Genomic DNA, 16,153 nt, shown 5'->3' with positions numbered 1-16,153 from the left:
AACCCATGTGCTTCCCACGTGATTGTGCTTCCCTCCACTGAGAAGCTGGCTGGGCAGGAGGCAGGGAGCCCTGGAGAGGGGCCACAGCACACGCTGCCCTCTGGGGACTGACCCTCACCTCGGGGCCCACCCGGGAGGTAGGGGGGCCTCCCCATCTTTTCTCTCCCCTGGGGGCATCCAAACCCCAGAGCCAGAAGCAGGAAGTCTGGTTAGAGATTTCCTTTGGGAAAACTTTTCCTCTGGGAATCCTTGTTCCTCTCCTTTCAAGGAAGCCTGAAACCCTGGAAGGAACCTTGGGCTGGGAGTCAGGGAGCCTGGGCTCACCTTCCAGGTCAGGCTGTACCACTGTACTAGCCCCCTCTGAGCCTCAGCTCAGTGGCTGAGCGAGGGCATCTAGAGGGTCCCTGGAGCAGCCGCCTAACCATGTTAAAGACCCAGCCCCTCACACCACCTGCCAGTGTCCGCCCCGCCGGTTCTGACCGCAAGGCAGCCTGGGGGCGAGACGGCCCAAGGGCTCCACTTGGTGGCCACGCTCAGCCAAACATGCAGCCACACCCAGCAGCTTCCAGTGTTCATTAATTAATCTTAAGAGCAGAGGTCATGACCCTAAAACATGGGAGACAGGGCAAGAGAAAACCCAGAGAGATCAAGGTGCACCTCCCCAACCCTTCCCAGACCAGGCTTTCAGAGTCAGTGGTGCAAACGGAAGGTACCGCCATTGTAAATCTGAGTGTAAAGCACTGGAGTTTGGGGTCGGATGGGCCTGGACTTTAATCCCTGGGGTTCTTAACCTCACCTCGAGTCCCTCACCCATGCAGTGGGCTATTTAGGGCACATCCTGCAGGACTATGGCCCTCTCTCTGCATGAGCAGGCAGCCAAGGGAGATGGCAGGGTCAAGGCTGGATCCATGACAGGTGTCCACCTGGTGGTGCTCAGCCCTTAGGCCAGTGGCTCATCCATGGCTGCACATCACAATCACCTGCCGCTTGGGCAGTGCTTCTCAAAGCATGGTCCCCGGACCAGCAGCAGAACATCAACAGGGTACTTGTTGGGAATGCAGATTCCTGGGTTCCACCCCAGACCTTCTGAATCAGAAACTCTGGGATGGGGCTCAGCAGGCTCCAGGTGATGCTGGTGCTTGGTCCAGTGTGAGAACACAGTGCTTAGCTACTGGGGGGTGCTGAGAAAACTCCTCATGTGATTCAGATGTCTTAGGATTCAAAATCACCTGTGAAGGTCAAAATACTAACAGGTGCCTGCCTCACCCCCACTCCCCCACCCTAACTTCCACCCCTAGGGAGTCTGGTTCAGTGGAGCCAAAGCAGGACCCAGTCAGGGATTAAAATAACAACTCTGCAGCTGATTCTACTGCACAGTCACTGCTCTGGTTTGGATCCTTCTCTCCATACCCTACTCATGCCCTTCCTTTAGAGAGCCAGGCCCTGCAGCAGAGGGCAGCAGTTCTCCTAGAACGCCAGGTTGTGTACAAGATAATCACCAGTTATCGAATTTGGAGGCTGCTTGAGCTGTGACAGGCATGGTCCTGGACACTTCGTTACAGCATCTCACAAGAACCCTATGAACTGTTAGAAGTTCCTGCTTTACAGATGGAGAAACTGAGGCACAGAGAGGTTAAGTAATTGGCCCTAGGTCACACAGCTACTAAATGGCAGAACCCAAATTTCAACCTAGTTCCCACAGACTCCAGAGTCCACCACCTTTGCTTCCTTATTTTACAAATGAGAGGTGGGATGACTTGCTGAAGGTCACCAGGGGTGGCACCCATCACTCCTCCTGTACCTTTGCCTGTACCAGTGCCCTGGAACCAATTTCAAGATGGGATGAATGGACCTCTGAGTGGGTGTCACCCCCAGGAAATAATGCCACGCTCCCAGGAATAAATGCAACTGGAAAAGGAGGTGGAGGCAGGGTATTTGGGGTTTTTTGTTTTAAGTTTTATTTATTTATTTTTGGCTGCCTTGGGTCTTTATTGCTGTGCACAGGCTTTCTCTAGTTGCGGTGAGGGGGGCTTCTCTTTGTTGAGGCGCGCGGGCCTCTCATTGCAGTGGCTCCTCTTGCTGCGGAGCATGGGCTCTAGGAGCAGGGGCTTCAGTAGTTTTGGCACGTGGGCTCAATAGTTGTGGCTCGTGGGCTCTAGAGCACAGGCTCAGTAGTTGTAGTGCATGGGTCCGCGGCATGTGAGATTTTCCCGGACCAGGGTTCGAACCCGTGTCCCCTGCATCAGCAGGTGGATGCTCAACCACCACGCCACCAGGGAAGCCCTGAGGCAGGGGTATTAATTAAGTCACAGGAACTTCTTCCTGGACCCACAGGATTCAAGACATTAAGGAAATTGACACTTGTCCCTATCCTGGCTCAAGTGTTCGTTGTCTTCTCAGTGCTAGGTGGTGTCCACCAACACCCGGCTCAGAGAGAAGAAAGAAAAAGACAAGAGGAGAAGCCGAGGGAGTAGAGAAAATATAGAGTCATTTTATTGCTAAAAATATTTTTCCAAAAACAAGGGCATTTTTGTTTTGAAGACACGAAGGTCTGTAGTCCTTGGGGAGGGGGCTGAATACCACCAGACGGGCAGTCCTCATAGTTCTCGAATTCTCCTGGAGATTCGGTAGAGCTCCATTGTTGCCCTGGCGTCTTCCACCGAGTTGTGTCCCGACACGCTGTCCTGCAGACACAGGTACAGAGTGGGGACTTGGGGTGCGGCTGAATCCAGGCGCCCATGTGACCCGGGCCTTCCCTGCTCACACCCTGACTTCCGGGACTGAAGTGGGTCAGTGGGTGAGTCTCCCCAGGCCTCTGACACCCTGGACTCAGCAGGTGGCTGGAGCAGGCCTGGCTTCACCCATTAGCACTAGACCCAGGCATGGCCAGGCACAGAATCCAGCATCCTGAGGGCCAGGCTGTGCCCTCCAGGTGCTTACAATCTGCTGGGTGTGGGCCGGGCACTGCAGACTTGGCCTCAGACCCAGAGGGGCTGAAGCAGTTCTCACAGGGAGCCCCAGGGCAGCGAGGAATGTGGACACAGATGTTTCTAAGGGGCTCCTTGCTCAGCACGTGAACAGGGCTCTTCAGTGAATCCACGTGCTGACACTCTGTCCTCGGTCCCTGGTGCCACAAGCGCAACAGAGGGGCCCGACCTCAGGCCCATCCCCTGTCTCCTACACGTTCCTGCTCCCCAGCCAAGCCGCCCCCCACTCCTCAGGCTGGGGCTCGGTCTCTCCCCTCCCCGGCGCCCCCTCTCTTGCCTCCTCCACTAAGACGCCCCCGTCACACTCCACTCAGACCTGGTGTCCTGCCTGCCCCCTGTCTTCCGTCCCTGCTCCAGGACACCTGCCCTCCCCTCTGTGGACACACCCCACAGATGTGCTGATGCTCAGGTCTCGGGCCACCCTCCGTTCAACCACGAGTTTCTCAAGGATGGGCTGGGCCTTGCTCACCCGGGTGCTCAGCCTCTGGTCCAGCCTGGCCCAGAGCAGGTGCTTCATAAACGTCCACTGTGCTGGAAGGGCCCACGTGTGGCCGCAGCTCCTAGTGTCCAGCCCGCCTCCCTGGGCCCTTCCACCTCGGTGAGCTCCCAGGCCCCAGCACACGCCTGCCGGCTCCTGGAGACTGCTTTGCCTGTGGGTTTGAGCTCAGGGTCCCTCTCTCACTTTTGGAACCCCCCTCGTTGGATATCTGCCGCTTTCCTATCTGGGGGGGCAATTCCAGAGGCTTCTGCCTGGGGCTCTGGGGGGGCCTGCTCTGTCTGTGCCTGCAAGTGCTGAGGAATTAGGGCCCCGGGAGCAGCATCAGTTCCTGCCTAAAGGGAGGTGTGTGTAAATAGTGCGGCTCCCTGGATACATCTGCGCTCTGTGCTCTACACCATTTCGCAGAGTTAGGCAGGGGGATTAAGCTTCAGTTACCCACAGGGAAACTGGCATGATTTTGAAAACACACAAAAACGCCTTGACTGGGTGCCTTCCCTTCCCTGCCGCTCATCCTCACTCTACCAGGGCTTCCTGGGTCAGCTCTCACATAAATGCCCTGCCCTCCTGGAGAAATCCCTACGCTCTCACACAGCCTCTCAGAACTAAGGGGAGGCTGAGCATCCTTGGGGCCAAATATTTGCTCCGCAGCTACTGGGAGACTTTACAGTCCTAGCGGGAAGGGCCAGGCCCCCAGAGCTGGCAATCCGGCCCCAGGCTGGGAAAGGGGTGGTCCTCACCTGGATGCGCCATCCAAGGAGGCGCTGGCTCAGCACGCGGAGGGAGACACGCCGGCAGTACAGCAGGCCGGCCTCACGCCAAAGAAGCTTGTCCGCGGCCGTGTCGTAGATGGCATAGTTCCTCATGTTCTCCTTCAGCGCCTTGAAGTCGTGCTTCAGGTCGTGACCCACCACCAGCTTGCCTTTCAGGAGCTGCAGGATCTGGCCAGGAAGACATGCACCCTACACGTCACGCAGGGCACTTCAGGTGGGTCTGGGGCAACTTGGTGCCATCACGGGGGGCTGGCCTGAGCTGTGTGACTATGAGCAAAGTCCTCCTGGACTTGCTGTGTGACTATGAGCAAATCACCATCCCTCTCTGGGCTTGGAACATATATACCATCGATAAAATGAGGAGACTGGACCAGGCCCCTTCACCCTCAACAGTTTAGTGATGCCGGAAGGCCCATCCCAACTCCTTCCGTGGTTTCTGTGTGATAGCAATGGCCACGAGCCAGGCATTCGTTGTGCATCACATACATTATGTCGTTTAATCCTTTTAACAGCCCTCCTGTGGCAGGCGGGTTGACCTCCCAGAGATGCCCACTCCCTAATCCCCAGGCCCTGTGAACATGTTACACGGCAAGGGAAAATTAAAGTTGCAGATGGGCTTGAGGTTGCTAATCAAATGACCTTAAAATAAGGAGAGTTTCTGGATGATCCAGGTGGGCCCAGCATAATCCCAAGGTCCTTATATGTGGAGGTCAGAGAGATCTGACATGTGAACTGGACAGGCTGCCTCTGGCTGTGGAGGTGGAGGAAGGGGCTGAGAGTTCGGAACAGGGGCGGCCATAGAAGCAGGCAAGGGCAAGGAAACAGATCCCCCTCCAAAGGCTCCAGAAATGAACACGGCCCTACTGACACCTTGATCTCAGCGCAGTGAGACCCACATCGGACTCCTGAACCACAGAAGCGTAAGACAATAAATTTTCGTTCTTTTAAACCACCCGGTCTGCAGTTCTGTTACAGCAGCCATAGAAAACCCATACAGCTATGAGGGAGGATTGTGTTTAACTGAATTTTGCAGTTGAAAAAACTAAAGTGCTAAGAAGTGGAGTCATTTACTCAAGGTGACTCTGATGAATTTAAAATATTTGCAGATTCCTTGACACTCCTCACAGAAAAGATGGAGTCTAATTCCCCTCACCTTGAATATGGGCCGGGCTGTGTGACATCTGATCTCTCTGTGGGGCCAGTGTCCCGGGAGCCCTGAGTTACCCTGAAGCCACCATGCTGGGGAGACCACTCTGACGTAGGGAGATGTGCCCAAGGCCCCCAGCACCAGCCACAGCACAGGTGGGTGAGCGAACCATTCTGTGATTCTAATCCCGGGCCTGCCAGGTGCCTCAGTCAACCAGCTGTCCCCGTCTGCCGAGCCCTGCCCAGATTGCGGATGCCTGAGCGACATAAATATTGACACTGTTTGGAGCACTACGTTTTGGGGTGACGTGCTAAGCGTCATTAGATAACTGAGACAAGTCACACGGTTAGTTCGTGGCAGGGCCAGCCCTCAAAGCCAGCTTATCACCACCACATTATGCTGAAAAAGCCGCCTGCTCCAGGCCTCCGCCAGCCCAGCTGCCAAGCTGCAGAGGGCAGCCCTCAGGGTGCCCCAGTCCTGTGCCCTGCACGTATGCCCAGGCCTCCGTTCTCACCTCCTCTCCCACGGTGGCCCTATGGAGAGCCTCAATCATTGGCCACACAGGTGGGTCACCTTTCCTTCCCTTGGCTGCCACTGGGGAGGACGGAAGGGGGACCTTGGAGCGAGCTGTACCAGGCGCCAGCTGAAGGGCAGCTCATGGGCATCTCAGGCCCCCCTAGGACAGCTCTCCGGCAGCCTTCATCTCTTCCTCTGTGCCTGAGGAAGGAGCCCTCTGGATGGCTAACACCGTCCGGTGTCCTGCTTCTGCTTCTAGTGGCTTCCCCAGACATCCCATGGGGTGTTTGACTTGCTCCCCCTTGTGGCCACTTTGCAGAAAGAAGCTAAGGCTCCAAGAAGTGAGGTGACCTGTCCACGGACACAGCACTGGAGGCAGAGCCGGTCCATCCACCGTCAACAGGTAATGTCACAAGCCTGCCCCACTGGTACCATGGTTTTCTTGGGGTCCTCCTCTGGACAGACCCTCACCCAACCTAGGGACTGGAGAAAGCACTCAAAGAATAAAGCTGGGCCACTCCTGAGGGACACCAGTTCTTGTCACACTTGGGCTTAGGAATCCCCTGGTGAATCTCACCAAAATCTGGATTCGGATGTGGGATTCTACATTTCTAACAGGTGGTGCTGATTCTGCTGGTCTGTGGGTCACCCTGAGTAGTAAGGGCACACAACCTCAGAGCAGCAGCTCGAGGGGAATCCTACGTGTGGAGGAAAGGGCTCGGGCAGCACACAGGGGATAGGTAGAGGCCCAGGGCCAGTGGATGTGGCTGTGCTGGGCAACCGTAGGTCACACGCCTTTCCTTGCTGAGATCCTTTATGTTTCTGAACAATGGGGCCTGTTTTCCTGTCTATGAGCTGACTCAGGGCCAGTTCACACAAAGCTCTGAGGGGACTGTGCCACCCTAGAGTCAGCCACAGCAGCCGGTCCCAGGCGTAAGAGGGCCAAGTCATTGTGAGGCAGATTCCTGGGAAATTCATCACTTCCCGAGCCCCAGGGTCCCGGTGGTGGCGGGGGGAGAGGGGTACATTCAGGACCATGAGACTCATCATGAGACAAATAAAATAAGAGGTGGACAAGCAGAAGGAAGGAAGAAGTAGGGAAAGGAGGAGAACAGTCTGTTTAGCAGAGAGATGCCAACTCTTCAGGACAAAGATGCCGGGCACCGGGTAGGGAAAGGCTGCTGCAACTCGCTATGTGATCTCAGGGAGGTTGAAGACGGTCTCTGGGCTTCAGTTTCCCCATTTGTAAGGTGAGGGCCTGGCGACGTGAGCCTCCACGGACTTTCTGTGGCAGGGCTGGGAGGGAAACCCAGGGTGGTGTGGAGGTGCCAGCTGGAGGGGCCTCAGGGCTGTGTGACCTGCTGGCTTTGGACCTGCCCTGAATCAGTGTCATGAGGCGGGCGTGTCAAACACAGGGGAGGGAGGCTCAAATTCCTGGAAAGAACTGGAGTGGGTGGGGAAAGGGACATGCATCGATCTGTTCTCATTGCCTGGCACTAGGCCAGGTACTTTCCTCACCTCATCATGGGGCCTCTCAACAAGAGTGTGTCATTTTATAGTGAAGTGTCTTAGTGTCATTTTATAGTAAAGGGGGTTGTGGATCAGAGAGGGTAAGAGGCTTGCACAGGTCACACAGCTGGTGAGTTGATTGCTGAGATGCAGTGTCCGGATCTGCCTGACCCTGTCACTATTATCACAGTTGTTATTATTACTACCTACTGAGAACCTAGGGATTATATTAGCATTATTAATTTCAGGGTGGAAATTAATAATTTCTACTGCTGGGCCCATGACGGCACTCACTGAAGATTTCTTGAATCATGAATATGGCCCCTATGAGGCGGGGATTGTCATACCATCTTACCAACAGGGAAAGGGCGGTGCCAGTGGTGTGTACCCATGTCACATGCAGAGGAGTGACAGGCCCTGGTGTTTGCCCGAATTCTCTTTCCACTGTGTTTTCCCTCTAGTCCAGGTATTTCCCAGGCCTGATCAAAAAAATCACCTGAGACCCTTGTTAGAAATCCAGAGGGCAGGGCGCTACTCCAGACCTGCGGAATCAACATCGCCAGGGGAGGGGCATTAGCAAATGTTCCAGGGTATTCTTCCCATCTGCCAAGTTTGGAAATCCCGGCACGGATGCCTGTCCAGCCCCTTAGAGCCCGCTGCTCCCATCATGCATCCATTCTTCCATCTGCCCGTTCATTCATTCCTGGCTGCCAGGAGACGTGATTATAAGGGACTCTGAAGAATGTTGCCCTTGTGAAGGCCCAGGTCCCCTACTGGCATCTTCAGGAGTGACCCTGGTCCCCCTCTTTCCTTCTGTCCCCTGCCAAGCTCTCTGGGTACCCCTGCCCCCAGCTTCTGTCTGCTTACCCGGGGTAAACCTGGATGACGAAGTCATCCTCCTCCATCTGGCTGAGCCCCAGAGAGACCTGCCAGGTGGCAGGGCCCCAACAGGGCACTCCAACACAGGCAAGGGCTACAGCACTGGTACAGCTGAAACCAGTCCCTGTTCACAAGCTACTGTGGCTTCCTTTCTGTTTCCCACCTAAACCACGATGCCACACAAGATTTAGTTTCTTTATCTGCAAACTAAGAGTGTCATTATCATTCCCCAATCCCAGTCATGGGCTGGGTGCTACTCAGCATACCAGGTTAACATTAAAAGAGCATTTACTTACAAAAATGAGTTACGGTCTACGGACAATTACCGTTAGATTAAAAAATGAATTAAAAGAGCATTGACCTGTCAGGTGAGAGCCCTGCATCTGAGCACTGAGTTGTAGCCCAGCTTGCTGTGTGTCCTTAGCAAGTCACTGCCCCTCTCTGGACCTTGGTCTCCTCGCAGGTTCCTTCCTGTGCTGACAGTCTAATTTGTGGGGCTCTCTGTAGAACAGGGTTCTCAGCCTTGGGACAACTAACAGTTGGGGCCAGATACTCCTTTGGTGTGAGTGTGTGTCCTGTACATTGTAGGATGTTCATTCAGTACCATCCCTGGCCTCAAGCCACTGGATGTCAGTAGCAGCCTTCCGCACCTCACTTATGACAATCAGAAGTGCCTCCAAATCCTCCTGCACTGTTGGTGGGAATGTAAATTGATACAGCCACCATGGAGAACAGTATGGAGGTTCCTTAAAAAACTACAAATAGAACTACCATACGACCCAGCAATGCCACTACTGGGCATATACCCTGAGAAAACCATAATTCAAAAAGAGTCATGTACCAAAATTTTCATTGCAGCTCTATGTACAATAGCCAGGACATGGAAGCAACCTAGGTGTACATCAATAGATGAATGGATAAAGAAGATGTGACACATATATACAATGGAATATTACTCAGCCATAGAAGGGAACGAAACTGAGTTATTTTTAGTGAGGTGGATGGACCTAGAGACTGTCATGCAGAGTGAAGTAAGTCAGAAAGAGAAAAACAAATACCATATGCTAACACATATATATGGAATCTAAAAAAAAAAAAAGAAAGAAAAAAAATGGTCAGAAGAACCTAGGGGCAAGACAGGAATAAAAATGCAGACCTACTAGAGAATGGACTTGAGGATACGGGGAGGGGGAAGGGTAAGCTGGGACAAAGTGAGACAGTGGCATGGACATATATACACTACCAAATGTAAAATAGATAGCTAGTGGGAAGCAGCCGCATAGCACAGGGAGATCAGCTCGGTGCTTTGTGACCGCCTGGAGGGGTGGGATAGGGAGGGTGGGAGGGAGGGAGATGCAAGAGATATGGGGACATATGTATATGTATAACTGATTCACTTTGTTATAAAGCAGAAACTAACACACCATGGTAAAGCAATTATACTCCAATAAAGATGTTAAAAATAAATAAAATAAAATAAAATAAGGGCTTCCCTGGTGGTGCAGTGGTTGAGAGTCCGCCTGCCAATGCAGGGGACACGGGTTCATGCCCCGGTCCAGGAAGATCCCACATGCCGCGGAGCGGCTGGGCCCGTGAGCCATGGCCGCTGAGCCTGCGCGTCCGGAGCCTGTGCTCCGCAACGGGAGAGGCCACAACAGTGAGAGGCCCGTGTACCGCAAAAAATAATAATAATAATAATAAAATAAAATAAAAATATCTGATCTTACTGTAAAAAAGAAAAAAAAGAAATGCCTCCAGATATTGCTAAATGCTTCCAGATATCGCCTCCGGATTTGCCCTTGTAGGCAAAATCACAGTGCACTGAGAACCACCGTTCTGGATGACAGTGAGACCTATAGGCATCAGAAGATAACAAGGCAGTTACCTTGCATTATAAAAGCAATGTCATCCTATTACAAAAAATAAAAAACAGAAAAGGGGTGAGGGGAGCCCCCCCAAAATCCTAGTGCCTCGTGGCTGCATGGGCCCTGGGTGGACTGGGGGCCTCAGTGGCTCCCTGGAGCCAGCCTGGCTTCTATGACCTGGTCTATGGCTCACTGCTAGCCGGGCCCACTTGCAGGAAGAGACAGACTGGCGAGCCACCTTTGAAAAAGGACTGCAAGAAACCAATGCCTGGTGAGCTGGTGGCTTAGCTGAGAGGTGTCGCCTGGACTTGTGGGGTCTGATAAATGGCTAATAGGCTTCTGCCCTTTGGGGGCTCCCCAGCGTAGCTTGGGATCTGTGAGCCTGGTCTTTGGGATTAAACTACTGTGGGTGATGAGTGAGGTCAAGGTGCCTCAGCGTCCTCGTTCATGAAAACAGATGATGGTGGTTGCCTCATACCACAGCTTCACTCCAATGCTGCTCCGACACTACCTGTTCATACATCAGGCACTTAGCATTCACAGCCCGCATTTACACACTTTGATCACAGGATCAGAACATCACAAAGCAAGCCCTCAGGCCAGAAGTTGAGTCTCTGCTCCACCCCTTTCTTGGACAATTTGCTCAACCTTGTGCCTAAGTTTGCTCATCTGTGAAATGGGGTGATGATACTAGTTAACTACCTCCCGGGGTTGTGGTGGGGCGTAAAGGTAGTGGGGGTATGAAAAGTGCTTAGAACAGGGCCCGGACATGATGCTGGATACACCTGTGCTGCTTCATCACCCCTGTGTTACAGAGGATCCTACTGAGGGGCACAGAGAGGTTTAGCAACAAGCCGGAGGACGCAGGGCAATCAGGTGGCAGAGCTGGGATTGGACCCACATCCAGCCAAGTCTAAAGACAGTTTGCTAAAAGTCCGCATGCCCCAACTAAAGATCCCGCATGCCACAATGAAGATCCAGCGCAGCCAAAATAAATAATAAATAATAAAATAAATAGATAGATAATTTTAAAAAATAAATCAAGACAGTGCTTGCTCCCTGCCCCCTGGGCTGTACGTGTATTACTGTATCTTGACAGCAAAGGCCAACACGAGGGCAGAGGCAATTCTCTTCCACGCAGCTGCCAGAACTCTTGTATGATGAAAATCAATTCAACTCCAATCCCACAAACATTCTCAGGGCACCTTCTATGTTCAAAGCACAATATCCAACCTGGGGCAGATAAAGTACATGGCAGGAGCTGTGGAGCTAGACAGACCCGTGTGTGTGGCTAGGCAAGCTCTAAAGCGTGTGGGCTATGGGAATTCCCTGGAGGTCCAGTGGTTAGGACTCAGTGCTTCCACTGCAGGGGGCACGGGTTCTATCCCTGGTTGGGGAACTAAGATCCCGAAAGCCAGGCAGCGCGGCCAAAGAAAGAAAGGAAGTGTGTGGGCTATAGCAAGGAGGGTGAGACCCCCAGGGGGTTAGAGTTGTGGGTGGGGAGGGTGAGGGGGTCGGGCAGGGCCTCACACAGGACTCCTCTGGCCTGGGCCTGCCAGAATGGCAGTATTTCTAGGGAAAGGGATGGGGGATGGGAGAGAGTAGGGTTGGGTCTGAAGCACAGTGGGCGATGGCTGAGCTGAGAGAGAAGACAGAAAATGTAGGTATGTGGTACTTAGAGGACCATGGACGTTGGGTTGCCGGACCTTAGGCAATGGGAGCCTTGGAGGTACTTGAACCAGGGGGTGGGGATGGGAGCGGGGGCTATGATCTGAGCCAGGCCTGGGGAAGTGTCTCTGGCAGCAGGGTAGAAGACAGGGGCAGGGAGCATACATTGTGCAGCAGGCAGAAAACGAGGGCCAGAATCTAAGACCGAGGTTCTCAAGGGAAGCTGGAGAGGGGACGGGTTGTAAAATCTGACTTTCTGCCTTGTTCTCTCCACAGGCACGTTGATGACCTTCAGCCATGAGCCAGGCACTGTGCTTAGGGATACAGACGACATCACTACACCCAACCTACACAAGGCCAGGAAGGAGGCATTAGTACTCCCCATTCACTGATGAGAAAACTCAGGCTCAGAAAGTTTCAGTAACTTGCCAAAGGTCACACAAACCAGTAAGTGATGGAGCAGGAAATGTGAACCGCAGATGTGGTTCCAAAGAGCTGCCCAGTCTTTAGATCCCCGCCTCCCTCCTCGAATGGCTGTTAAGTGCCTACTCTGGACGGCACTCCGTGTTACACACTGGAAGGGCCTGGCATAATCTCCAACTGAGAAACAAAAGCATTTTGGCACCAAGTCTGGATGAGGACCAAGGTGTCCTGACTCCCAGGCCAGTGCTGGAGGGCGTCCAGGGAATCGCATTTCTCTTCTGCCCTTTCTGCTACTGGGATGGGGAGGGAGGCCGGGGAGGAGAAGGGACGGGGCCAAGCCGCCCACCTGACTGCTCCGTGGGGCTCTGAGTGTGGGCAGCTCCATGTAGTATCCCTGGGTCTCCCATCGGCACCTAAAGCACGCCACCTTTCTTCGTGTTGCCCTCCCCTTCTCGGTGACTCACCTTTGTTCTCCTCTGTCCTCATGTTTCCTTCTTTCCGATCTTCTGGATGCTACTGATGACTAAGACACTGCTCCCTGGGGTCTCTAACTCTTCTCTCTGCTGCCATCTCTTTCCTCACTCCCATCCGTCTCCCCAGCACCCCCGTTCAGGTTTTCTTGACAGTGGTTTTCCTGCCATGCTATTGCTCAAGAATCTTCAGTGGCTCTCTATGGTCCACTGAGTTGCATACACAGACTCCTCCCTCCCCTTTGGCAAATAGCACCAGCCTCATGGAGCCTTTCCAGGACCACCCTGATGTACTCTGCCCCCTCCTCAGGGCTCCTTAGTACCCTCTTAGTACCTCTAGAACAGTGCTGTCCAATAGAAAGAAACATAACGTGAGCCACATACGTAATTTTAAATCATCACCAGCCATATTTTAAAAGGTAAAGAGAAATAGGTGAAATTAGTGTTACTGTTTTATTTAAACTAATATATAAAAATATATAAAATACTACCATTCTACATATAATCTATATTTTTAAATTATTGAAGTACTTTATGGTTCTTTTTTCATTCAAGTCTTTGAAATCCAGCGCATATTTTACACTTACAGCACATCTCAGTTCAGACAGACCAGCCACTTTTCAGGTGCTCACCTGTCACCCGTAACTGGTGGGACCCTACTGGACACACAGCTCTAGAGGTTTTGAGCCTTCCACATTCTAGTTATCTGAACTTGTGCGAGTTGCTTAGTGTTATGGGTTGAATTGCGTTCCCCCTCAAATTCATTTGTTGAAATCCTAACCCCAACCACCTCAAAATGTGACTTATTTGGAAATAGGGTCATTGCAGACGTTATTGTTAGGATGTCATAATGGAATAGGTTGAGTCCCTAACAAATACAACCGATATCCTTATAAAAAGGGGAAATTTGTGAGACATGCACACAGGGAGAATGCCATGTGAATATGAAGGCGAAGATTGGGGTGACATTTCTCCAAGCCAAGGAACATCAAAGATGGCCAGCAAATTGTCAGAAGCTAAGAGAGAGACAGAGAACAGGTTTTCCCTTGCAGCCTTCAGAAGGAACCAGCCCTGCTGACACCTAGATCTGGGACTTCTAGAACTAGTCTCTAGAACTGTGAGAGAAGACATTTCTATTGTTTAAGCCACCCACTTTTTGGTACTTTGTTTCAGCAGCTCTACCAAATCACTGTTTAGTTCAAGAGAGCCTCAGTTTTCCTCATCTGTAATATGGGGACAACAAGGAAAGAAACCTAACAGCTAACAGTTTTTTAGTACTTATATAGGCACTCTCTCCAGGCCCTTTTCCAATCCTCACAATAATCCTGTGAGATTGCTGCTGTCATCACCCCCATTTTCTTTTCCAGATGGTGAAATGGGGTACAGAGAGGGTGAGGAACTTGCTCAAGGTAACTTAGCAGGTAAGGAACAAAGCCAGGATTCAAACTTGGCCCTCTTAGCTCTGAGCTAACAGCTCCTGAAGACACTTTTGGCAGACTGTTTTGTGAGGCATGAGCTCCTGGATGGAGCTCAGGAGAGCATCCAGTGAGTAGCCAGTGCTCAGAAAACAGGGGCTATTGTTGTGGGCTTATCTCCGGCACCTGGAGCCTGGCACATGTGCAGTATTTGGGACTGAGGTGAACCTCAGTTCTTTGTGTTCTTCATGAACTTCCCCAGGGTGAGTTCACCTTCCCATGAATGACCAACCCTGGTGCTGAGTGGCTGAGTTTCGTTTTCTTCTAGTGATTCAGAGAAACAGAAAGTAGACTGGAGATGTCACAACAAGTTGAAGGGAAGAGAATGGGAGATTTTGGTGTGCCACACCCATCTCTATGAGTGGATGGCCTGTGGTGGGTCTGGGAGCAAGCTCTCCCTGAGCTCCGTGGACTCTGGCTGGCCTGTCCTTCAGGACCAGGAGGGCGCCCTGCCGAGCGCCCAGCCAGTGAGGGCCTCCACCCAGGACCCGTCCCCCATTTCCCCCACAGGGCTCCCCAGAGGTAGCTGGTATAGAGGAAAGAAGGAGGAATCTAGCCCCCAAATCAGTATGCAGGGAACAGCAGGCAGGACTCAGCTTCCCCATCGTAAGACCAGCAAGGTGTACCAGATGCCCCGAAGGCTGCTCCCAGACACGAGTCTAAGGTTGTCTGATGGCAGGAAGCCTCCTCAGGGATGTGATGGACACACCAACGTGTTTCTCATGCTCTGGTGCTCCCCACGCATGGGTGGCAGGGAATCTGACATGGCTGGGGTCACAGGTCACAGCTCCGGCAACCAGGGGAGGTGCTGGGGAAGTGTGTATGTGTGTGTGGGGGGGGGGGTATATGTGTGTTGGCCTGGATGGCATATGGCCCTTCTCTTACCTCCAGCCTGGCCACGGCAAACGGGGTGGCCCCCTCCATGTTCTGAGCTGTGATCCCGCTGACGGGGGTTCTGTAGTCGGTGATCTCGCCCTCAGGCCGGATGAACTTGTCGTAGAGCACGGTGCCGTGGTAGTCTACGAGACTGCAGCGAGCCAAGCCACTCTCCCTGAAGGGCCCCAGCCCCACCATCTCGCAGTCCATGGCCACCACATCTGTGCCTCTTGCCATGTTCCACCGGGACCCTCAGATGTGCTGGAGAGGGGGCGGCAGGAGGGGCATCACATGAGGGCCAGCTGAGACCCCAGGCGTCCTCAGCCACCTCCCAGCCAGCCTACACCCTCTGCCCTGCCCTTTGTCACAAACACCACCTGGCACAGACGGAAGTTGGCCTCTTGCCACCCCAACTGGCTTCTTCAGCCGGCAGTCCCAGGGCCTCTCTTTGGTCCCGTCCGGCAGCCTCAGGACCAGGATATCCCCTCCCAGCACCTCCCCTGGCTGCTACCCCGGAGAAATGCCTTGAACCCACCACCCTGTCTCCCACTCTTACCGGCCTGCCTCTCTGGTGCCCCTTCTCAGCTACTGCAGTTGCTCTTAGCAGTGACTCATCTCTGACTTCAAGCCGGGAATCCTGACCCTGTTTCAGTTTCTGGTTTGGTATCAAGTGAAATCAGGGGCGGGAGGCGGGGCACGTGGACTGGGCTGCTTCATCTCCTCGGCCGGCTCGGGAGCTCAGTGTCCTGAGTCAGAATTGACCAAGCTTGCCGGCTCCTTGTCTGGGTGTCCCATCTTTGCCCCTGCCCTCCACCTAATCGCTCAAGCCCTCCCCCTCCTCGGATGACGCAGCTGATGTGGACGGAGTGGATTGCAACATCTGTCTTTCATTTCTCACCCTCTGCCTGGGGAATAAACATCCCCAGGACTGGAGCCCAGGGAATGTCCCACAACTTCCGGGGCCACCACCAATCTGACAACTCTGTGAGGTTTTTTTTTTTTTTTAAATATTTATTTATTTATTTATTCGGCTGCACCAGGTCTTTGTTGTGGTATGCAGGCTCTTAGT

General features: G+C 53.1%; 1 protein-coding gene across 1 annotated transcript; it reads right to left on the bottom strand.

Moving 5' to 3' along the window:
* Window positions 1-2,472: 2,472 nt before the first annotated feature.
* ISG20 (interferon stimulated exonuclease gene 20) lies at window positions 2,473-15,888 on the bottom strand. The gene is made up of 4 exons (XM_082648140.1): window positions 15,641-15,888; window positions 15,094-15,345; window positions 4,224-4,424; window positions 2,473-2,684 (listed from the first exon to the last, which is right to left on the bottom strand). Exons 2-4 carry the CDS (start codon window positions 15,319-15,321, stop codon window positions 2,598-2,600), a joined length of 516 nt encoding a protein of 171 aa, XP_082504266.1. The 5' UTR covers window positions 15,322-15,345; window positions 15,641-15,888; the 3' UTR covers window positions 2,473-2,597.
* Between the last annotated feature and the right edge of the window lie 265 nt (window positions 15,889-16,153).

This window comes from Grampus griseus (assembly GCF_964374135.1).
Source record: "Grampus griseus genome assembly, chromosome: 2".
Classification (NCBI taxonomy): domain Eukaryota; kingdom Metazoa; phylum Chordata; class Mammalia; order Artiodactyla; family Delphinidae; genus Grampus; species Grampus griseus.
Note: the sequence above shows the minus strand (reverse complement) of the source record. Positions and strands in the feature narration are given on the sequence as shown.